Source organism: Coregonus clupeaformis, unplaced genomic scaffold, assembly GCF_020615455.1.
Source record: "Coregonus clupeaformis isolate EN_2021a unplaced genomic scaffold, ASM2061545v1 scaf1107, whole genome shotgun sequence".
Classification (NCBI taxonomy): domain Eukaryota; kingdom Metazoa; phylum Chordata; class Actinopteri; order Salmoniformes; family Salmonidae; genus Coregonus; species Coregonus clupeaformis.
Window position 1 is genome coordinate 82,501 of NW_025534561.1, and position 24,903 is coordinate 107,403.

General features: G+C 48.1%; 1 protein-coding gene across 1 annotated transcript in view; it reads right to left on the reverse strand.

The window, feature by feature from the left end:
* LOC121547882 (kinesin-like protein KIF16B) overlaps positions 1 to 24,631 on the reverse strand; it is a 27,950-nt gene extending 3,319 nt beyond the window's left edge. The window contains exons 1-5 of the mRNA XM_041859307.2: positions 24,622 to 24,631; positions 23,824 to 23,967; positions 13,291 to 13,466; positions 12,959 to 13,006; positions 9,054 to 9,113 (exon numbers count right to left, since the gene is read on the reverse strand). Coding sequence (XP_041715241.2) covers positions 9,054 to 9,113; positions 12,959 to 13,006; positions 13,291 to 13,466; positions 23,824 to 23,967; positions 24,622 to 24,631 — 438 coding nt within the window. The remainder of the gene's footprint in view (positions 1 to 9,053; positions 9,114 to 12,958; positions 13,007 to 13,290; positions 13,467 to 23,823; positions 23,968 to 24,621) is intronic.
* Between the last annotated feature and the right edge of the window lie 272 nt (positions 24,632 to 24,903).

The following is a 24,903-nucleotide window of genomic DNA, read 5'->3' on the forward strand; positions in this document are numbered from 1 at the left end:
AGCATGATTACATTTCCGTCTCTGAGCTGTCTGTTCTATCCACCAGGCAGTCTGTTCTATCCACCAGGCAGTCTGTTCTATCCACCAGGCAGTCTGTTCTATCCACCAGGCAGTCTGTTCTATCCACCAGGCAGTCTGTTCTATCCACCAGGCAGTCTGTTCTATCCACCAGGCAGTCTGTTCTATCCACCAGGCAGTCTGTTCTATCCACCAGGCAGTCTGTTCTATCCACCAGGCAGTCTGTTCTATCCACCAGGCAGTCTGTTCTATCCACCAGGCAGTCTGTTCTATCCACCAGGCTGTCTGTTCTATCCACCAGGCTGTCTGTTCTATCCACCAGGCTGTCTGTTCTATCCACCAGGCTGTCTGTTCTATCCACCAGGCTGTCTGTTCTATCCACCAGGCTGTCTGTTCTATCCACCAGGCTGTCTGTTCTATCCACCAGGCTGTCTGTTCTATCCACCAGGCTGTCTGTTCTATCCACCAGGCTGTCTGTTCTATCCACCAGGCTGTCTGTTCTATCCACCAGGCTGTCTGTTCTATCCACCAGGCTGTCTGTTCTATCCACCAGGCTGTCTGTTCTATCCACCAGGCTGTCTGTTCTATCCACCAGGCTGTCTGTTCTATCCACCAGGCTGTCTGTTCTATCCACCAGGCTGTCTGTTCTATCCACCAGGCTGTCTGTTCTATCCACCAGGCTGTCTGTTCTATCCACCAGGCTGTCTGTTCTATCCACCAGGCTGTCTGTTCTATCCACCAGGCTGTCTGTTCTATCCACCAGGCTGTCTGTTCTATCCACCAGGCTGTCTGTTCTATCCACCAGGCTGTCTGTTCTATCCACCAGGCTGTCTGTTCTATCCACCAGGCTGTCTGTTCTATACACCAGGCTGTCTGTTCTATACACCAGGCTGTCTGTTCTATACACCAGGCTGTCTTCATTGCCCAACAGTACTTGAGCTGGGCTAAAGTGAGGAAACTGTCCTGAGAGGGGGAGTCGCACAGCCACGTGTGTGTGTGTGTGTGTGTGTGTGTGTGTGTGTGTGTTTGTTTATAGTACATATGGGGGGGAGGAGTGAGAGAAAAATCCCCTGATGAAGAGGGAGAAGCATCAACTGACTGACTGTGTGCGTCTCATCTCCCTGTCCTGTCTCAGTGAAGTGACACAGTGCATTCATCAGGCTCCTCTCTTCACCTCTAATGAAGTCTGTGAAGGATCCCTTTGATTAACTACATATCTGGGGAGACACACTTCCCTGAGACAGGCTGGGTAGATGAGACTCTCTCTCATTCCTCGTCAGAGTCCAGGGCCAGGCCATGCAGCATAATGCCACACACTACTAAGCCACTACTAGGCCACTACTAGGCCACTACTAGGCCACTACTAGGCCACTACTAAGTCACTACTAGGCCACTACTAAGCCACTACTAAGCCACTACTAGGCCACTACTAAGTCACTACTAGGCCACTACTAGGCCACTACTAGGCCATTAGAACAGCTAATCATGGCTACCCAGACTATTTGCACTGCCCCCCCACCCCATCCTTTTTACGCTGCTGCTACTCTGTTAATTATTTATGCATAGTCACTTTAACTCTACCCACATGTACATATTACTTCAACTACCTCAACTAGCCGGTGCCCCCGCACATTGACTCTGCACCGGTACCCCCCTGTATATATAGCCTCCCTACTGTTATTTTATTTTACTTCTGCTCTTTTTTCTCTCAACACTTTTTTGTTTTATTCTACTTTTTTATTTAAAATAAATGCACTGTTGGTTAAGGGCTGTAAGTAAGCATTTCACTGTAATGTCTGCACCTGTTGTATTCGGCGCATGTACAATTTGATTTGATTTACTAAGTCACTACTAAACCACTACTAGGCCACTACTAAACCACTACTAGGCCACTACTAGGCCACTACTAGGCCAGTGTGTTTTTTTCTCTCCATCCCTTAATTGAGGCAGGTGGTGGATTTCATCTTTTGGGCAGGCTTGGACGGACGGACGGACAGGCTTGGACGGACGGACGGACACATGCCTTGTCTATTGATCAGGCTTGGGCAGCCCATAATATTTCCCCCAACTGCAGATGATGGCTTGAATGCATTTGTGAGTACCTCCACTCAGAGAGTTTGTTTCCCCCTACTTTACTCTGCATAAAGTAAAGTAACTCCAATGCAAGGCCAGCCAGCCCACAACCTGTCCATGAGAGTGCTGATGAGTCTCTCTATCAATCTGAGAGCTCTGATGAGTCTATCAATCTGAGAGCTCCGATGAGTCTATCAATCTGAGAGCTCCGATGAGTCTATCAATCTGAGAGCTCTGATGAGTCTATCAATCTGAGAGCTCTGATGAGTCTATCAATCTGAGAGCTCTGATGAGTCTATCAATCTGAGAGCTCTGATGAGTCTATCAATCTGAGAGCTCTGATGAGTCTATCAATCTGAGAGCTCTGATGAGTCTATCAATCTGAGAGCTCTGATGAGTCTATCAATCTGAGAGCTCCGATGAGTCTATCAATCTGAGAGCCTATGGTAACTTAGGTGGGGATATCTCTTCAAAGAAATGTACATTCAGTTCACCTATCACAGATCTATGCATTATTGGGATTTATAACTGGGAGTTACGAAATGCTTGAAGCTTTGAGAGCAGACATTGGACACTCGACTGCTTATTGATTTTCATTACGAGTCATGGAAAGGGAATCAAGTCACGGGAATCAAGTCACGGGAATCAAGTCACGGAAAGTCGTCAAGTTGTCTTAAAAAAAACTACATAGAACTTTATCACTCAGTTCCTCAGTCCAAGATCTGGTTTTGCCATCATGTCAATGCCTTGTTTGTTTTGCATGACAAGGAGAGGCACGATGGCACAAAACCCACTGGTACCCAGGCTGTTGCGGTCCCAGTTACAGAGATACTACTGTTCTATCTATATGCTTACAGATATGTGGAGGTCCTCTAGAACATAATAATAATAATAATAATAATAATAATAATAATAATAAGCCATTTAGCAGACGCTTTTATCCAAAGCGACTTACAGTCATGTGTGCATACATTTTTACGTATGGGTGGTCCCGGGGATCGAACCCACTACCCTGGCGTTACAAGCGCTGTGCTCTACCAGCTGAGCTACAGAGGACCAAAAGGTCATATTGGGTCGCCAGACACTCAGAGTTTTCCCTCCTTTACTTACCAGTACTTATCTTACTTTACTTATTCAACATATCAAACTAAAACTCCACTGTAGGAATGCCAATCACCTGTCCAGCTCACTGGTCTGCCCACCTCACCTACAGAAGCCCACACTGAAGAAACATCAAAACCCTCACAGCAGCAGCACAACAACAGGTCTGGGGGAAGTCTCCAAAGACATTGGAATGAAGCTCATAAAACTATGCATTACTGGGATTTACTGTGGACTTGCTTGAAGATGAGGGCTCAAACGCATTAGCAACTTGATTGCTTATTGATTTCCATTGCGAGTCACAAAAAGTGAGTCGAGTCGTAGTCAAGCCACTTTGAGCTCCATCTCTCATGTAAAAGGTCATCTCAAATGATATATTAAGGTCTAAGTGCTGACAGGGTAAATACTAAGGTCATGGAACCCATTCATGATGATGACTAAAGACAACGGAGGAGGAACAGGAGACACTGTGGGGATGTCCCAAATTACACCATATGGACCATGGGACTGTTTCTGGTCAAAAGCCAGAGAGAGAGAAAAGAAACAGACGAGGATTCATCCAACCAGAGAAACAGACGAGGATTCATCCAACCAGAGAAACAGACGAGGATTCATCCAACCAGAGAAACAGACGAGGATTCATCCAACCAGAGAAACAGACGAGGATTCATCCAACCAAAGAAACAGACGAGGATTCATCCAACCAAAGAAACAGACGAGGATTCATCCAACCAGAGAAACAGACGAGGATTCATCCAACCAGAGAAACAGACGAGGATTCATCCAACCAAAGAAACAGACGAGGATTCATCCAACCAAAGAAACAGACGAGGATTCATCCAACCAAAGAAACAGACGAGGATTCATCCAACCAAAGAAACAGACGAGGATTCATCCAACCAAAGAAACAGACAAGGATTCATCCAACCAAAGAAACAGACGAGGATTCATCCAACCAAAGAAACAGACGAGGATTCATCCAACCAGAGAAACAGACGAGGATTCATCCAACCAAAGAAACAGACGAGGATTCATCCAACCAAAGAAACAGACCCCATTCTGCACTGGGTCTAACCAAAACAAACACCTAGTTTATCTTTCCACAAAATCAAGAGGGCAAAGCTCCACATATTTAATCTTCCAAAAGTGTGTCCCAAATGGTACCCTATTCCCTATATAGTGCTCTACTTTAGACCAGAGTAGTGCACTACAGGGGTGTACTCACTAGAAACCAAACAAAACCGGGAAGGAACTAACTGAATTTGCCCAATATAAACTCTAATTTTCGTTCCAGAACATTTGCCATTTGGAGTAAATGGTTTCTGTTGCAAAAATGTTCTGGACTAATGATTACACCCCAGGTTTGCATTAATCACTTTCCAAAATGAAAACAAATGAGTGGGTACATCCTGCAGTCTTCCCTCTTGTGTGTGTGTGTCTGTGAGTGAAAGGATAAGGCAGGCAGCCTCCCTGGGCCCCTGCAGGAGAGATCATTCAGGTATCTTTCCTCTACCTTTCTCCCTCCTCCTCTCTCTAAGAGGCTGCTCTTCAACCCATCTCAAATTAATTACCTTACCCACGTGCCCTGCAACCAAATCTCGGCTACGTCCCAAATAGCATCCTATTCCTTATTTAGTGCACTACTTTTGACCAGGGTCAATAAGGCTATGGTCAAAAGTAGTGCCATAATCCCTAGTCGTGCACTAAATGAGGAATTGGGAGCCATTAGCATTGCAAATCTTCCTTCCTGTTTACACTGCCCTCACTTTCAATTGGACGGCGAGGCGTGGGCCCCTCACAGCCTAAGCGGCGGCAATTTAGTTTCCCTTTCAGGGAGAAGAGAAGCAGCTCTGATCAACCGAAGAAACCCCTAGCTTCACTCACACTCCAAGTATGGGGACAACTAGCATGGACAAGAAAGCGACAGAGGACTGCAACTGCAGGAAATGTGCTTCATTTGGCCTAAAAATAGAATATAACTTTATTGTCCATCCAGTACTGATGGGGGAAAAAAATCGACACAGTTAACATTTCACAATATTATTTTGTACGATATTATATCGATACTTTGACTCTAAGTATCGATTTGTAAATTCGTTTTTATCATCACGTCTGCACCGTCGCCAAAACTCTGGAGGTTTCAACCTATAGCTTGTTCTCCATCTCTTAAATAATAGTGAGCCAACATGAGAGCAAGCACTTTTATTTCCATGACTGATCAAAACTCATTCTCTCATGCTTTCGTCTCTCTGTAGCAGTGAGCAATATTTTCAAAATCACACAATATCAAATCGCAATACATACAGAATCGTGACAAATCGCAATACATATCGTATCGGCATGTAAGTATTATGATAATATCGTATGGTGGAGGGCCCTAGGCAATTCCCAGCCCTACCATCCAGGATGGACATTTCTTTGGCATCACCTTACAAGAATGACACAGGACCACATCCACATTATGTCAAAGGTCACAGCTAAGAGTAGTAGATCTGACTGGCTAGCTGATGGTTCTTTTCATCCAATCACACTCAATTATTCCAGAGATGGAGAAAAGGTGAACAGCATTGTTGATAAGGCCGTCTGAAATCTGAAACAGGAGGAGGAAGCCGAATGGATTTGCCTTTCTCTATTCTAAAAACAGACAGTCTAGTTCTCACACACACACACACAGCCAGATGCTGCCTGCCTGCACACACACACACAGACACACACACACACACACAGACACACAGACTAGCCTCTAATATGTCCCTTGCATTCACCACAGTACCCCTAGCTCTATGCCTGGCTCTACCATTCGTCATCTTGTACAGAATGCAAATGTAGCAGAAGACAAAATGTCAAATCCATAAAGCCGTTCATCAAAACACTTGGAGTTATGCCGTCAGTGTGCCACCTGCTTGCCAGGACAGTGGCCAATTTAGCCCGGGTGTCACAGGGCATTCCGATTCCTAACTGAACGAGAAACGCGGCCAGGCTTCGTTGTGTTGCCTCCATTTCCCCTCGGCTCTGTCCTCAGCTCGCCTGTAGAGATCGACCAGGTATTCGTCTGACTCCCTTTATAGTGCACTACTTTTAACCCGAATTGGTACCCTATTCCATTATAGTGCACTACTTTTAACCAGAATTGGTACCCTATTCCATTATAGTGCACTACTTTTAACCAGAATTGGTACCCTATTCCATTATAGTGCACAACGTTTGACCAAGGGCCCAGTTGCCATTTCAGAAGCAGAGTCACCCTTCAACATAGGGCTGGGAATTGCCAGGGACCTCACGATACGATATTATCATGATACTAAGGTGTCGATACGATATGTATTGCGATTCCCACGATTCTATATGAATAGTGATTTGATAGTGTTATTTTATTGTGATTCGATGTTCCAAACATATTGCTCACCGTATGTCTGCTGTAGAGGGACAAGAGAGAGTCATGAGATAACACGTTTTAAAAATCAGTCATGGAAATAAAACTGCTGAAAAAACTAATTGGCTCCCAATTTAAAAAGATGGAGCATAAGCTATGAAGGAAAAATACTGGAGTATTGGGTGCAGGTACAGTCAGCTAGTGCAAAAATAATTGCGATATTTAGCTGTATAGATGTTTTGCCCGCATCAATACTTTGAACATGTGATCTGAGATGTACTACATGGCTGGATGAATGAACACGGAGGGACGGACTGACGGACGGTAGCATAATGAACACGGAGGGACGGACTGACGGACGGTAGCATAATGAACAGAGTCATATGTAGCTAATTAAAGACCTCTTAATTAGATATCAGCAGGGACTGGTAATTACCTACGGGTCCAGTTCAGTGGGGTGCAAACATTTTTCAAAGATTTTGAAAATTAAAATGAAACTTTAAAAAATTAAGTGAGTCAAGTAACCACTGCATAGCATTGTGTTAACATTAAGAGTAAAACTCCAAACTGTTGCCAATGCCAACCAGCTAAAGATGTTGCGTCACTCATCATCTTCCTCCCAGCTGTCTGTCTTCGCTCGCTCTCTAAAGTCTGGGCTGGCGGACTAAAAGCGTGAAGGAGGACATTCTCTCACTCTCTTCTACACACTGAGGAGCCATATGGTATGGAGAGGGAGTGATTAGGCATGTCTGATGTGTTTCCCCTGCCCTCTTCTCCATCACTCTCTCCATCTCTCTCGCGCGCCTCTCCCAGTGTCAGATGTTGACTTCAGGACCATTTAAGCAGCTCTAATGCCAGTTGGATGCCATTCTAATCTAAATAGCTGGAAAATTAAATAGCAACGCCAGGTTGACTCTTCTTCCATTACCCTCATCCCTCCTCCTCTACGGTCCCTGAGGCGGAGCACGAGGTTCAGCAGAGCAACAGTGACACCTGCTGGTAGGATATGGGAACTGCACGCACCCGTTACATGGGAACGGAAGGAGGATAGAGCCGGGGGGGGGGAGACTTAGGGAAGACAGAAACTACATGCCAACGTTTGCTGAAGATGACAAATGTAATATCGGCATAGCCTATATCGGAATGTTGGTTACTGTTTTGGAAACTGGTAACTGGAATGCAGGAAAACCTGCAATTCTAACTCCATATCTGGCTGCTATATGACCATTTATAAGTGTTCCAGCACGCGTCTTCCAATACTGTAGGAAGTTAAAATGCAACTTTGACACCAACCCCTAACTTAACACTCACCACATCTAACAACCTGCTTGGTCCTCGTGGTGAGTAAGCTAACAGAGCCAATCGCAGGGCTGATGGGTAGATTACAAAGCGGACATGGACGAGCACGTGTTAATAATATATCAGGTGACCAGAGTGAGTTACATTTTACTGAGTTACAGTTCATATAAGGAAATCAGTCAATTGAAATAAATTCATTAGGCCCTAATCTATGGATTTCACATGACTGGACAGGGGCGCAACCATGGGTGCAACCATAGGCCCACCCACTTGGGAGCCAGGCCCAGCCAATCGGAATGAGTTTTTCCCCAACAAAAGGGCTACATTACAGACAGAAATCCCCCCCCCCAACGATCCCGAAGGTGAAGAAGACGGATGTGGAGGTCCTGGGCTGGAGTGGTTACTCACGGGCTGCGGTTGTGAGGCCGGATGGACGTACTGTACTGCCAAATTCTCTAAAACGTCGTTGGAGGCGGCTTATGGTAGAGAAATTAACATTCCATTTTCTGCCAACAGCTCTGGTGGACATTCCTGCAGTCAGCATGCCAATTGCAAGCTTACTCAAAACTTGAGACATCTGTGGTATTGTGTTGTGTGACAAAACTGCACATTTTAGAGTGGCCCTTTTATTGTAGAGAACCAGTAAAAGACTATTCCCTGTGGGCTCTGGTCAAAAGTAGTGCACTATAAAGGGAATAGAGTACTATTTGGGACGCATCCCAAAAGATAAATAGTGCTAATATATGTCCTGAGGCCTTCTGACGGATCTGTGGAACTGGACATACGGACAGATGGAGCCCAAAGCTCAGACCTCAGACTGACACTGACACTGCCATCTGTTGGGCCAATCTACTGGGAGAGGTGTGTGTGTGTGTGTGTACACGTGTCTGAGAAAGTGTGAGAGATAATAACACATGGAGGAGAGGAGCTGGAAGAGAAATAAACCCTGCCTGAACTATTATGCATGAATGGTTTACATTTCTAGCAGAGTTCTTACTCTTCACAAAGTTACTGACATTCCAGTGCCCAGGACGCTAACACAGAAAATGAGGACGTGATATTATCAGCTATCTAGTGGAGAGCCTTTGTTACAGACCAGCGATGTGGATGAGTGAGTGACTACCAATGTTGTACGTAGGTTTTAGATCCATAACATTAAGAGAGATATATGACTGAGATTATAGCATACCTTGAGAATGTTCTGGGTCTCTCCCCACTTGTTGGTCCACTCCTTGGTCAGCCCTAACACCTGTTGGAGAGGACAGAGGGGTGGTCAGCCCTAACACCTGTTGGAGAGAACAGAGGGGTGGTCAGCCCTAACACCAGTTGGAGAGGACAGAGAGAACAGAGGGGTGGTCAGCCCTAACACCAGTTGGAGAAGACAGAGAGAACAGAGGGGTGGTCAGCCCTAACACCTGTTGGAGAAGACAGAGAGGACAGAGAGGACAGAGGGGTGGTCAGCCCTAACACCAGTTGGAGAAGACATAGAGAACAGAGGGGTGGTCAGCCCTAACACCAGTTGGAGAGGACATAGAGAACAGAGGGGTGGTCAGCCCTAACACCAGTTGGAGAAGACATAGAGAACAGAGGGGTGGTCAGCCCTAACACCTGTTGGAGAGGACATAGAGAACAGAGGGGTGGTCAGCCCTAACACCTGTTGGAGAGGACATAGAGAACAGAGGGGTGGTCAGCCCTAACACCTGTTGGAGAGGACATAGAGAACAGAGGGGTGGTCAGCCCTAACACCAGTTGGAGAAGACAGAGAGAACAGAGGGGTGGTCAGCCCTAACACCTGTTGGAGAGAACAGAGGGGTGGTCAGCCCTAACACCTGTTGGAGAAGACATAGAGAACAGAGGGGTGGTCAGCCCTAACACCAGTTGGAGAAGACAGAGAGAACAGAGGGGTGGTCAGCCCTAACACCAGTTGGAGAAGACATAGAGAACAGAGGGGTGGTCAGCCCTAACACCTGTTGGAGAGGACATAGAGAACAGAGGGGTGGTCAGCCCTAACACCTGTTGGAGAGGACATAGAGAACAGAGGGGTGGTCAGCCCTAACACCAGTTGGAGAAGACAGAGAGAACAGAGGGGTGGTCAGCCCTAACACCTGTTGGAGAGGACAGAGAGAACAGAGGGGTGGTCAGCCCTAACACCAGTTGGAGAAGACAGAGAGAACAGAGGGGTGGTCAGCCCTAACACCAGTTGGAGAGGACAGAGAGAACAGAGGGGTGGTCAGCCCTAACACCTGTTGGAGAAGACAGAGAGAACAGAGGGGTGGTCAGCCCTAACACCTGTTGGAGAGGACAGAGGGGTGGTCAGCCCTAACACCTGTTGGAGAGAACAGAGGGGTGGTCAGCCCTAACACCTGTTGGAGAGGACAGAGGGGTGGTCAGCCCTAACACCTGTTGGAGAGGACAGAGAGAACAGAGGGGTGGTCAGCCCTAACACCTGTTGGAGAAGACAGAGAGAACAGAGGGGTGGTCAGCCCTAACACCAGTTGGAGAGGACAGAGAGAACAGAGGGGTGGTCAGCCCTAACACCTGTTGGAGAGAACAGAGAGAACAGAGGGGTGGTCAGCCCTAACACCAGTTGGAGAAGACATAGAGAACAGAGGGGTGGTCAGCCCTAACACCAGTTGGAGAGAACAGAGAGAACAGAGGGGTGGTCAGCCCTAACACCAGTTGGAGAGGACAGAGAGAACAGAGGGGTGGTCAGCCCTAACACCTGTTGGAGAGGACATAGAGAACAGAGGGGTGGTCAGCCCTAACACCAGTTGGAGAAGACATAGAGAACAGAGGGGTGGTCAGCCCTAACACCAGTTGGAGAGGACATAGAGAACAGAGGGGTGGTCAGCCCTAACACCTGTTGGAGAAGACAGAGAGGACAGAGAGAACAGAGGGGTGGTCAGCCCTAACACCAGTTGGAGAGAACAGAGAGAACAGAGGGGTGGTCAGCCCTAACACCTGTTGGAGAGAACAGAGAGAACAGAGGGGTGGTCAGCCCTAACACCTGTTGGAGAAGACAGAGAGGACAGAGAGAACAGAGGGGTGGTCAGCCCTAACACCAGTTGGAGAAGACAGAGAGAACAGAGGGGTGGTCAGCCCTAACACCAGTTGGAGAAGACAGAGAGAACAGAGGGGTGGTCAGCCCTAACACCAGTTGGAGAAGACAGAGAGGACAGAGAGAACAGAGGGGTGGTCAGCCCTAACACCTGTTGGAGAGGACAGAGAGAACAGAGGGGTGGTCAGCCCTAACACCTGTTGGAGAGGACATAGAGAACAGAGGGGTGGTCAGCCCTAACACCAGTTGGAGAAGACAGAGAGAACAGAGGGGTGGTCAGCCCTAACACCAGTTGGAGAAGACAGAGAGGACAGAGAGAACAGAGGGGTGGTCAGCCCTAACACCTGTTGGAGAGGACAGAGAGAACAGAGGGGTGGTCAGCCCTAACACCTGTTGGAGAGGACATAGAGAACAGAGGGGTGGTCAGCCCTAACACCAGTTGGAGAAGACAGAGAGAACAGAGGGGTGGTCAGCCCTAACACCAGTTGGAGAGGACATAGAGAACAGAGGGGTGGTCAGCCCTAACACCAGTTGGAGAAGACAGAGAGAACAGAGGGGTGGTCAGCCCTAACACCAGTTGGAGAAGACAGAGAGAACAGAGGGGTGGTCAGCCCTAACACCAGTTGGAGAAGACAGAGAGAACAGAGGGGTGGTCAGCCCTAACACCAGTTGGAGAGGACATAGAGAACAGAGGGGTGGTCAGCCCTAACACCAGTTGGAGAAGACAGAGAGAACAGAGGGGTGGTCAGCCCTAACACCAGTTGGAGAAGACATAGAGAACAGAGGGGTGGTCAGCCCTAACACCAGTTGGAGAAGACAGAGAGAACAGAGGGGTGGTCAGCCCTAACACCAGTTGGAGAGGACAGAGAGAACAGAGGGGTGGTCAGCCCTAACACCTGTTGGAGAAGACAGAGAGAACAGAGGGGTGGTCAGCCCTAACACCAGTTGGAGAAGACAGAGAGGACATAGAGAACAGAGGGGTGGTCAGCCCTAACACCAGTTGGAGAAGACAGAGAGAACAGAGGGGTGGTCAGCCCTAACACCAGTTGGAGAGAACAGAGAGAACAGAGGGGTATACTTCAAAGCAGGACCAATGAGTTACCCAGCTAACTTTGATAACCAGAAATAACTGTTGATTTTATGGTTTATTAAGAAAGTTGTGACAATTAGACCACTCCCATTTCAAGCGTATCTTTTGTTTTTAAAAAAATAGTTACTTCAGAACGTTTAGGCGAGTTTGCTGGCTAACTCCTTGATCTTGCTTTGTAGCATACTCCTCTGATCTGACAAGTCCCAACACATTTACAAACAACGGTTCATATTTGCAGAGAAACACATGCAGGTAACTGCCAAAATAATGGAACCACTTGAGTAAAGGAGGGATACAAAGTATATTGAAAGCAGGTGCTTCCACACAGGTGTGGTTCCTGAGTTAATTACGCAATTAACATCCCATCGTGGTTAGGGTCATGTATAGAAATGCTGGGCAGGCCATTATTTTGGCTACCATGGCTATGCCCCCATAGGATGACAATGCCCCCATCCACAGGGCACGAGTGGTCAATGAATGGTATGATGAACATGAAAACTAGGTAAACCATGTACCACGGCCGTCTCAGTCACCAGACCTCAACCCAATTGAACACTTATGGGAGATTCTGAGGCAGCGTTTTCCACCACCATCAAGAAAACACCAAATTATGTAATTTCTCGTGGAAGAATGGTGTCGCATCCCTCCAATAGAGTTCCAGACACTTGTAGAATCTATGCCAAGGTGCATTGAAGCTGTTCTGGCTCGTGGAGGCCCAATTCCCTATTAAGACACTATGTTGGAGTTTCCTTCATTGTGGCAGTTACCTGTATATTCCACTAGGCAGACAGTTTTATCCAAAGCCACTTACTATAGGCTACAGTGAACGCATGCATCTTTAGTATGTGTGTGTGATGATCGTAGCAGGAATAGAACCCAAGACCTTGGAGTTACGCTCTGAACAACCGACACATGTCAAGCCATGAACCTACAAGAGTCCACTCACCTTGGCCTCATTCTTGTGAAGTTTCTCCTCCACCTTCAGAGAGAGATCCTGAGGAGAAGGGGGGAGAGGCCATATTACACACTTGTACATGTGTAAAAGAAAACATTTTTTAAAAAGGGCTAATATAATTGGTGTGTGAAATTAGTTTTTTTTTTGCATATACCAACTCCCCGAGACACCCTCGGTGAGTGGGTTCACGGCCTGCCATTATCAACGGCAACCCTGGAGCAATTAAGTTAAGTGCCTTGCTCAAGTGCACAGAGATTCTTTCACTTTGTCAGCTCTGGGATTCGAACTAGTGACCTTTCGGTTATTACCCCCACCCCACCCACCTGGTTGTTCTTCTCCACCAGTCCTCTCAGCCTAGCGATCTCCTCCTGCAGTTCTCTGATGACTCTAACACTGCTGTCCTCGTTGACTGTGGGCTTGTTGACGATGTTCTTAGCTCGGTTAGCGTAGCGCAGCGTGCTCAGCGTCTCACCGTAGTTGACATCAGCAGGAGAAAGAGCTGAGTGGGAAGACGGACACACAGGTGTGGGGTGGATCTCTTACTAAAGACAGATCAATCAATCAGCTGTATGTAAAATCAGCAGTTGTGCTAAACGACAATACCAAAGGGAATATCAACACTAACTGTAAGTCATTTTGGATGAGCGCAACATAGCTTCAGTGTGTAAATCAGCTAGAAAGATGTGTCGGCATCAAGTAATTGTCTCTGGCTCCTCCCAGTTAGGGGGAGGAGTGATGAGCTCTACAGCAGTAATTGTCTCTGGCCCCTCCCAGTTAGGGGGAGGAGTGATGAGCTCTACAGTAGAGTCTCTGGCCCCTCCCAGTTAGGGGGAGTGATGAGCTCTACAGCAGTAATTGTCTCTGGCCCCTCCCAGTTAGGGGGAGGAGTGATGAGCTCTACAGCAGTAATTGTCTCTGGCCCCTCCCAGTTAGGGGGAGGAGTGATGAGCTCTACAGCAGTAATTGTCTCTGGCCCCTCCCAGTTAGGGGGAGGAGTGATGAGCTTTACAGCAGTAATTGTCTCTGGCTCCTCCCAGTTAGGGGGAGGAGTGATGAGCTCTACAGCAGTAATTGTCTCTGGCCCCTCCCAGTTAGGGGGAGGAGTGATGAGCTCTACAGCAGTAATTGTCTCTGGCCCCTCCCAGTTAGGGGGAGGAGTGATGAGCTCTACAGCAGTAATTGTCTCTGGCCCCTCCCAGTTAGGGGGAGGAGTGATGAGCTCTACAGCAGTAATTGTCTCTGGCCCCTCCCAGTTAGGGGGAGTGATGAGCTCTACAGCAGTAATTGTCTCTGGCCCCTCCCAGTTAGGGGGAGTGATGAGCTCTACAGCAGTAATTGTCTCTGGCCCCTCCCAGTTAGGGGGAGGAGTGATGAGCTCTACAGCAGTAATTGTCTCTGGCCCCTCCCAGTTAGGGGGAGGAGTGATGAGCTCTACAGCAGTAATTGTCTCTGGCCCCTCCCAGTTAGGGGGAGGAGTGATGAGCTCTACAGCAGTAATTGTCTCTGGCCCCTCCCAGTTAGGGGGAGGAGTGATGAGCTCTACAGCAGAGTCTCAACTCAATCGCTGGTCGAAAACTGTTTTCTTCCCCTCCCAAAAGATAGAATTTGTAGATAATTGGCCCTCTTTCTGGGACTCACCCACAAACAGGACCAAGCCTGGCCTGCTGAGGAGTGACGGACTCCATCCTAGCTGGAGGGGTGCTACAGGACCAAGCCTGGCCTGCTGAGGAGTGATGGACTCCATCCTAGCTGGAGGGGTGCTACAGGACCAAGCCTGGCCTGCTGAGGAGTGACGGACTCCATCCTAGCTGGAGGGGTGTTACAGGACCAAGCCTGGCCTGCTGAGGAGTGACGGACTCCATCCTAGCTGGAGGGGTGTTACAGGACCAAGCCTGGCCTGCTGAGGAGTGATGGACTCCATCCTAGATGGAGGGGTGTTACAGGACCAAGCCTGGCCTGCTGAGGAGTGATGGACTCCAAAGCCTATTCCCCCTCAGGAGACTAAAAAGATTTGGCATGGGTCCTCAGATCCTCAAAAAATTATTCAGCTGCACCATCGAGAGCATCCTGACTGGTTGCATCACCGCCTGGTATGGCAACTGCTTGGCCTCTGACCGCAAGGCACTACAGAGGGTAGTGCGTACGGCCCAGTACATCACTGGGGCAAAGCTCCCTGCCATCCAGGACCTCTATACCAGGCGGTGTCAGAGGAAGGCCCTCAAAATTGTCAAAGACTCCAGCCACCCTAGTCATAGACTGTTCTCTCTGCTACCGCACGGCAAGCGGTACCGGAGTGCCAAGTCTAGGTCCAAAAGACTTCTCAACAGCTTCTACCCCCAAGCCATAAGACTCCTGAACAGCTAATCATGGCTACCCGGACTATTTGCACTGCCCCCCACCCCATCCTTTTTACGCTGCTGCTACTCTGTTAAGTAAGTATTTATGCATAGTCACTTTAACTCTACCCACATGTACATATTACCTCAACTACCTCAACTAGCCGGTGCCCCCGCACATTGACTCTGCAACGGTACCCCCCTGTATATATAGCCTCCCTACTGTCACTTTATTTTACTGTATATATAGCCTCCCTACTGTCACTTTATTTTACTTCTGCTCTTTTTTTCTCAACACTTTTTTTGTTGTTGTTTTATTCTTACTTTTTTTGTTTAAAATAAATGCACTGTTGGTTAAGGGCTGTAAGTAAGCATTTCACTGTAATGTCTGCACCTGTTGTATTCGGCGCATGTGACCAATAAAATTTGATTTGATTTGATTTGATTTGATCCTAGCTGGAGGGGTGTTACAGGACCAAGCCTGGCCTGCTGAGGAGTGACGGACTCCATCCTAGCTGGAGGGGGGCTACAGGACCAAGCCTGGCCTGCTGAGGAGTGATGGACTCCATCCTAGCTGGAGGGGTGTTACAGGACCAAGCCTGGCCTGCTGAGGAGTGACGGACTCCATCCTAGCTGGAGGGGTGCTACAGGACCAAGCCTGGCCTGCTGAGGAGTGACGGACTCCATCCTAGCTGGAGGGGTGCTACAGGACCAAGCCTGGCCTGCTGAGGAGTGACGGACTCCATCCTAGCTGGAGGGGTGTTACAGGACCAAGCCTGGCCTGCTGAGGAGTGATGGACTCCATCCCAGCTGGAGGGGTGTTACAGGACCAAGCCTGGCCTGCTGAGGAGTGACGGACTCCATCCTAGCTGGAGGGGTGTTACAGGACCAAGCCTGGCCTGCTGAGGAGTGACGACTCCATCCTAGCTGGAGGGGTGCTACAGGACCAAGCCTGGCCTGCTGAGGAGTGACGGACTCCATCCTAGCTGGAGGGGTGCTACAGGACCAAGCCTGGCCTGCTGAGGAGTGACGGACTCCATCCTAGCTGGAGGGGTGTTACAGGACCAAGCCTGGCCTGCTGAGGAGTGATGGACTCCATCCCAGCTGGAGGGGTGTTACAGGACCAAGCCTGGCCTGCTGAGGAGTGACGGACTCCATCCTAGCTGGAGGGGTGCTACAGGACCAAGCCTGGCCTGCTGAGGAGTGACGGACTCCATCCTAGCTGGAGGGGTGTTACAGGACCAAGCCTGGCCTGCTGAGGAGTGACGGACTCCATCCTAGCTGGAGGGGTGTTACAGGACCAAGCCTGGCCTGCTGAGGAGTGATGGACTCCATCCCAGCTGGAGGGGTGTTACAGGACCAAGCCTGGCCTGCTGAGGAGTGATGGACTCCATCCCAGCTGGAGGGGTGCTACAGGACCAAGCCTGGCCTGCTGAGGAGTGATGGACTCCATCCTAGCTGGAGGGGTGCTCTCATCTTATCTACCAACATAGACAGGGCTCTAACTCCTCTAGCACCACAATGAGACAGGGTGCAGGCCAGGCAGCAGGCTGTTAGCCAGCCCAATGAGACAGGGTGCAGGCCAGGCATCAGGCTGTTAGCCAGCCTGACAGCTTAGTGGAGTCTGCCCCTAGCACAGTCAGTGTAGTCAGCTCAGCTATCCCCGTTGAGACCGTGTCTGTGCCTCGGTCTAGGTTGAGCAAAACTAAACATGGCGGTGTTCGCCTTAGCAATCTCACTGGAATAAAGACCTCCTCCATTCCTGTCATTATTGAAAGAGATTGTGATATCTCACATCTCAAAATAGGGTTACTTAATGTTAGATCCCTCACTTCCAAGGCAGTCATAGTCAATGAACTAATCACTGATCATAATCTTGATGTGATTGGCCTGACTGAAACATGGCTCAAGCCTGATGAATTGACTGTGTTAAATGAGGCCTCTCCTCCTGGTTACACTAGTGACCATACCATATCCCACGGAGGTGTTGCTAACATTTATAGGCAGAGTTCATCTCAGCCTATGCTACTCCTACTGCTCTCTCCTCATCTGACCATGTGTTCTCGCATACCCCGAGAGCATCTGGTCAGCGGGGCGGTGGCACAGGAATCCTCATCTCTCCCAAGTGGACATTCTCTCTTTCTCCCCTGACCCATCTGTCTATCTCCTCATTTGAATTCCATGCTGTCACAGTCACTAGCCCATTCAAGCTTAACATCCTTATCATTTATCGCCCTCCAGGTTCCCTTGGAGAGTTCATCAATGAGCTTGACGCCTTGATAAGTTCCTTTCCTGAGGATGGCTCATCCCTCACAGTTCTGGGTGACTTTAACCTCCCTACGTCTGCCTTTGACTCATTTCTCTCTGCCTCCTTCTTTCCACTCCTCTCCTCTTTTGACCTTACCCTCTCACCGTCTCCCCCTACTCACAAGGCAGGCAATACGCTTGACCTCATCTTTACTAGATGCTGTTCTTCTACTAATCTCACTGCAACTCCCCTCCAAGTCTCCGACCACTACTTTGTATCCTTTTCTCTCTCGCTCTCCTCCAACACTACTCACTCTGCCTCTACTCAGATGGTAATGCGCCGTCGCGACCTTCGCTCTCTCTCTCCTCTTCCATCCTATCATCTCTTCCCTCTGCTCAATCCTTCTCCCTCCAATCTCCTGATTCTGCCTCCTCAACTCTCCTCTCCTCCCTTTCTGCATCTTTTGACTCTCCATGTCCCCTATCCTCCCGGCCGGCTCGGTCCTCCACTCCTGCTCCGTGGCTTGACGACTCATTGCAAGCTCACAGAACAGGGCTCCGGGCAGCCGAGCAGAAATGGAGGAAAACTAGACTCCCTGCCGACCTGTCATCTTTTCCTCTCTACATTTTCTTCCTCTGTTTCTGCTGCTAAAGCCACGTTCTAGCCTCTAACCCTAGGAAGCTCTTTGCCACCTTCTCCTCCCTGCTGAATCCTCCTCCTCCTCCCCCTCTCTCTTCCCTCTCTGTGGATGATTTCGTCAACCATTTTGAAAAGAAGGTTGACGACATCCGATCCTCATTTATTAAGTCAAATGACACCGCTGGTCCTGCTCACACTGCCCTACCCTATGCTTTGACTTCTTTCTCCCCTCTCTCCAGATGAAATCTTGCGACTTGTGACGGCCGGCCGCCCAACAACCTACCCACTTGACCCTATCCCCTGCTCTCTTCTCCAGACCATTTCCGGAGACCTTCTCCCTTACCTCACCTCGCTCATCAACTCATCCTTGACCACTGGCTATGTCCCTTCCGTCTTCAAGAGAGCAAGAGTTGCACCCCTTCTCAAAAAACCTACACCCAATCCCTCCGATGTCAACAACTACAGACCAGTATCACTTCTTTCTTTTCTCTCCAAAACTCTTGAGCGTGCCATCTTTAGCCAACTCTCTTGCTATCTCGCTCAGAATGACCTTCTTGATCCAAACCAGTCAGGTTTCAAGACAGGTCATTCAACTGAGACTGCTCTTCTCTGTGTCATGGAGGCTCTCCGCACTGCTAAAGCTAACTCTCCTCTGCTCTCATCCTTCTAGACCTTACTGCTGCCTTTGATACTGTGAACCATCAGATCCTCCTCTCCACCCTCTCCGTGTTGGGCATCTCCAGCGCGGCTCACTCTTGGATTGCGTCCTACCTCACAGGTCGCTCCTACCAGGTGGCGTGGCGAGAATCTGTCTCCGCACCACGTGCTCTCACCACTGGTGTCCCCCAGGGCTCAGTTCTAGGCCCTCTCCTATTCTCTCTATACACCAAGTCACTCGGCTGACATATCCTCACATGGTCTCTCCTATCATTGCTACGCAGACAACACACAATTAAATCTTCTCCTTTCCCCCTTCTGATAACCAGGTGGCGAATCGCATCTCTGCATGTCTGGCAGATATATCAGTGTGGATGACGGATCACCACCTCAAGCTGAACCTCGGCAAGACGGAGCTGCTCTTCCTCCCGGGGAAGGACTGCCCGCTCCATGATCTCGCCATCACGGTTGACAACGCTGTTGTGTCCTCCTCCCAGAGTGCAAAGAACCTTGGCGTGACCCTGGACAACACCCTGTCGTTCTCCGCTAACATCAAAGCGGTGACCCGATCCTGTAGGTTCATGTTCTACAACATTCGCAGAGTACGACCCTACCTTACACAGGAAGCGGCACAGGTCCTAATCAAGGCACTTGTCATCTCCCGTCTGGATTACTGCAACTCGCTGTTGGCTGGGCTCCCTGCCTGTGCCATTAAACCCCTACAACTCATCCAGAATGCCGCAGCCCGTCTGGTGTTCAACCTTCCCAAGTTCTCACGTCACCCCGCTCCTCCACACACTCCACTAGCTTCCAGTTGAAGCACGCATCTGCTACAAGATCATGGTGCTTGCCTACGGAGCTGTGAGGGGAACGGCACCTCCGTACCTTCAGGCTCTGATCAGTCCCTACATCCACCTCTGGCCTGCTGGCCCCCCTACCTCTGCGGAAGCACAGTTCCCGCTCAGCCCAGTCAAAACTGTTCGCTGCTCTGGCACCCCAATGGTGGAACAAGCTCCCCCACGACTCCAGGACAGCGGAGTCACTCACCACCTTCCGGAGACACTTGAAACCCCACCTCTTTAAGGAATACCTGGGATAGGATAAAGTAATCCTTCTACCCCCCCCCAAAAAAAAGAATTATAATAAATAATAAAAAATATCATAAAGGGGAATGCCCCAATTCGTAAGTCGCTCTGGATAGGAGCATCTGCTAAATGACGAAAATGTAAATGTTAAATTTATGACAGCAAATTTCACCAAAAAAAGAAACAAATGCGTTTTCGTCTTTCGAGCTTCTAGTCATAAAATCTATGGAGCCTACTCAATCCCTTTTTATAGCTACTGTTAACAGGCCTCCTGGGCCGTATACAGTGTTCCTCACTGAGTTCCTATAGGACCTTGGAGTCATGGCAGATAATATATTCTAATTTTTGGTGACTTTAATATTCACATGGAAAAGTCCACAGACCCACTCCAAAAGGCTTTCGGAGCCATCATCAACTCAGTGGGTTTTGTCCAAAATGTCTCCGGACCTACTCATTGCCACTGTCATACCCTGGATCTAGTTTTGTCCCGTGGAATAAATATTGTGGATCTAAATGTTTTTCCTCATAATCCTGGACTATCGGACCACCATCTTATTGCTTTTGCAATCGCAACAAATAATCTTCTCAGACCCCAACCAAGGATCATCAAAAGCTGTGCTATAAATTCTCTGACAACCCAAAGATTCCTAGATGCCCTTCCAGACTCACTCCACCTACCCAAGGACGTTGGAGTACAAAAACCAGTTAACCACCAACAGTTGAAGTCGGAAGTTTACATACACTTCGGTTGGAGTCATTAAAACAACCACTCCACAAATGTCTTGTTAACAAACTATAGTTTTGGCAAGTCGGTTAGGACATCTACTTTGTGCATGACACAAGTAATTTTTCCAACAATTGTTTACAGACAGATTATTTCACTTATCATTCACTGTATCACAATTCCAGTGGGTCAGAAGTTTACATACACTAAGTTGACTGTGCCTTTAAACAGCTTGGAAAATTCCAGAAAATGATGTCATTGCTTTAGAAGCTTCTGATAGGCTAATTGACATAATTTGAGTCAATTGGAGGTGTACCTGTGGATGTATTTCAAGGCCTACCTTCAAACTCAGGGCCTCTTTGTTTGACATCATGGGGAAAATGAAAAGAAATCAGCCAAGACCTCAGAAAAGAAAATTGTAGACCTCCACAAGTTTGGTTCATCCTTGGGAGCAATTTCCAAATGCCTGATGGTACCACGTTCATCTGTACAAACAATAGTACGCAAGTATAAACACCATGGGACCACGCAGCCGTCATACCGCTCAGGAAGGAGACGCGTTCTGTCTCCTAGAGATGAACGTACTTTGGTGCGACAACTGCAAATCAGAACAACAGCAAAGGACCTTGTGAAGATGCTGGAGGAAACAGGTACAAAAGTATCTATATCCACAGTAAAACAAGTCCTATATCGACATAACCTGAAAGGCCGCTCAGCAAGGAAGAAGCCACAGCTCCAAAACCGCCATAGAAAAGCCAGACTACGGTTTGCAACTGCACATTGGGACAAAGATCGTACTTTTTGGAGAAATGTCCTCTGGTCTGATGAAACAAAAATAGAACTGTTTGGCCATAATGACCATCGTTATGTTTGGAGGAAAAAGGGGGTATTTGCAAGCCAAAGAACACCATCCCAACCGTGAAGAACGGGGGGGGGGGGTTCTTTGCTGCAGGAGGGACTGGTGCACATCACAAAATAGATGGCATCATGAGGAAGGAAAATTATGTGGATATATTGAAGCAACATCTCAAGACATCAGTCAGGAAGTTAAAGCTTGGTCGCAGATGGGTCTTCCAAATGGACAATGACCCCAAGCATACTTCCAAAGTTGTAGCAAAATGGCTTAAGGTCAATAAAGTCAAGGTATTGGAGTGGCCATCACAAATCCCTGACCTCAATCCTATAGAACATTTGTGGGCAGATCTGAAAAAGCGTGTGCGAGCAAGGAGGCCTACAAACCTGACTCAGTTACACCAGCTCTGTCGGGAGGAATGGGACAAAATTCACCCAACTTATTGTGGGAAGCTTGTGGAAGGCAACCCGAAACGTTTGACCCAAGTTAAACAATTTAAAAGGCAATGCTACCAAATACTAATTGAGTGTATGTAAACTTCTGATACACTGGGAATGTGATGAAAGAAATAAAAGCTGAAATAAATCACTGTACTATTATTCTGACATTTCACATTCTTAAAATAAAGTGGTGATCCTAACTGACCTAAGACAGGGAATAATTTACTAGGATTAAATGTCAGGAATTGTGAAAAACAGAGTTTACATGTATTTGTGTAAGGTGTATGTAAACTTCAGACTTGAACTGATATACAGTGGGGAGAACAAGTATTTGATACACTGCCGATTTTGCAGGTTTTCCTACTTACAAAGCATGTAGAGGTCTGTAATTTTTATCATAGGTACACTTCAACTGTGAGAGACGGAATCTAAAAAATCCTGAAAATCACATTGTATGATTTAAGTAATTAATTTCCATTTTATTGCATGACATAAGTATTTGATACATCAGAAAAGCAGAACTTAATATTTGGTACAGAAACCTTTGTTTGCAATTACAGAGATCATACGTTTCCTGTAGGTCTTGACCAGGTTTGCACACACTGCAGCAGGGATTTTGTCCCACTCCTCCATACAGACCTTCTCCATATCCTTCAGGTTTCGGGGCTGTCGCTGGGCAATACGGACTTTCAGCTCCCTCCAAATATGTTCTATTGGGTTCAGGTCTGGAGACTGGCTAGGCCACTCCAGGACCTTGAGATGCTTCTTACGGAGCCACTCCTTAGTTGCCCTGGCTGTGTGTTTCGGGTCGTTGTCATGCTGGAAGACCCAGCCACGACCCATCTTCAATGCTCTTACTGAGGGAAGGAGGTTGTTGGCCAAGATCTCGCGATACATGGCCCCATCCATCCTCCCCTCAATACGGTGCAGTCGTCCTGTCCCCTTTGCAGAAAAACATCCCCAAAGAATGATGTTTCCACCTCCATGGTTCACGGTTGGGATGGTGTTCTTGGGGTTGTACTCACCCTTCTTCTTCCTCCAAACACGGCGAGTGGAGTTTAGACCAAAAAGCTCTATTTTTGTCTCATCAGACCACATGACCTTCTCCCATTCCTCCTCTGGATCATCCAGATGGTCATTGGCAAACTTCAGACGGGCCTGGACATGCGCTGGCTTGAGCAGGGGGACCTTGCGTGCGCTGCAGGATTTTAATCCATGACGGCGTAGTGTGTTACTAATGGTTTTCTTTGAGACTGTGGTCCCAGCTCTCTTCAGGTCATTGACCAGGTCCGGCCGTGTAGTTCTCGGCTGATCCCTCACCTTCCTCATGATCATTGATGCCCCACGAGGTGAGATCTTGCATGGAGCCCCAGACCAAGGGTGATTGACCGTCATCTTGAACTTCTTCCATTTTCTAATAATTGCGCCAACAGTTGTTGCCTTCTCACCAAGCTACTTGCCTATTGTCCTGTAGCCCATCCCAGCCTTGTGCAGGTCTACAATGTTATCCCTGATGTCCTTACACAGCTCTCTGGTCTTGGCCATTGTGGAGAGGTTGGAGTCTGTTTGATTGAGTGTGTGGACAGGTGTCTTTTATACAGGTAACGAGTTCAAACAGGTGCAGTTAATACAGGTAATGAGTGGAGAACAGGAGGGCTTTTTTTGTTGTTATTCTGTCTCTCACTGTTCAAATAAACCTACCATTAAAATTATAGACTGATCATGTCTTTGTCAGTGGGCAAACGTACAAAATCAGCAGGGGATCAAATACTTTTTTCCCCTCACTAATATATATATATATATATATACACACACACATGCATATGTATGTCGCAACCCTGACTTTGAATACCACGGAATAAGATCAACCATACTTGCTATCATGATGGTCTTGGAGGTTCCCCCCAGGCTGTCTTTCAGGAGCCAGGTCAGAACAGAGTCTCTGTAGGGGATAAACAGCTGCTTCTTCCTTTTCCCTGTGTGGGAGCCCCCTCCTCCTCCTGTTACACATATATTAGCTAGGAGAGAACACACAGAGACAGAGAGACATAGACAGCGAGAGAGACAGAGACACAGAGAGACATAGACAGAGACAGAGAGAGACAGGTCAAAACAGTGTCTTCTTCCTCTTGCCCGTGGTCTGGGACTGAAACCTTCACCTCCACTCCCTGAAAACCCACTTACGTCAGCTAAGAGGACACACACACACACACACACATCAGCTAAGAGGGCAGACAGACACACAAACACATCAGCTAAGAGGGCAGACAGACACACAAACACATCAGCTAAGAGGGCAGACAGACACACAAACACATCAGCTAAGAGGGCAGACAGACACACAAACACATCAGCTAAGAGGGCAGACAGACACACACAAAGAAGTAAACACACCACCAGAAGAAAACACTGAAACAGGAAATGGAACATTCCACAATAACATCTTCCAAAACAACTACAAAAGCATAAAATAACTTGTTTCATGCCACAAAACTGACCAGATAGAAACACAAATCATAAATACTTAGTATTGTGGTTCTCAGTAGTATAGCTACCGCTTGGTGGACTGATTCAAAATGTATCCTGGTACAGAGTTTAATTGGTGTTACTAATAGCCTGAGTTGTCGTGTCATGGTTGGCATTAGACGTGGTGTGTGTGTGTGTGTGTGTACTAAGCATCATTTACCCAGAGCAGAGATGACACTACCCAGTGTGACCAGGGACTTGTTGACGTTGGCACCTTCCTTCAGTCTGGCACCGGTGGCATGTGTGGCATCAGCCCTCTCACTGCCCGCCAAGTCTACCAGGTGGATCTTACTCACCGTCTCACACGGCAGCTCTGCATCAAAACGAGCCTGGGGACGAGACGGACAGACAGACACAGAGCTGTTAACCTCGGGATGGATGGATGGATGGATGGATGGATGGCGAGCAAAGGAGGGAGGGAGACACGG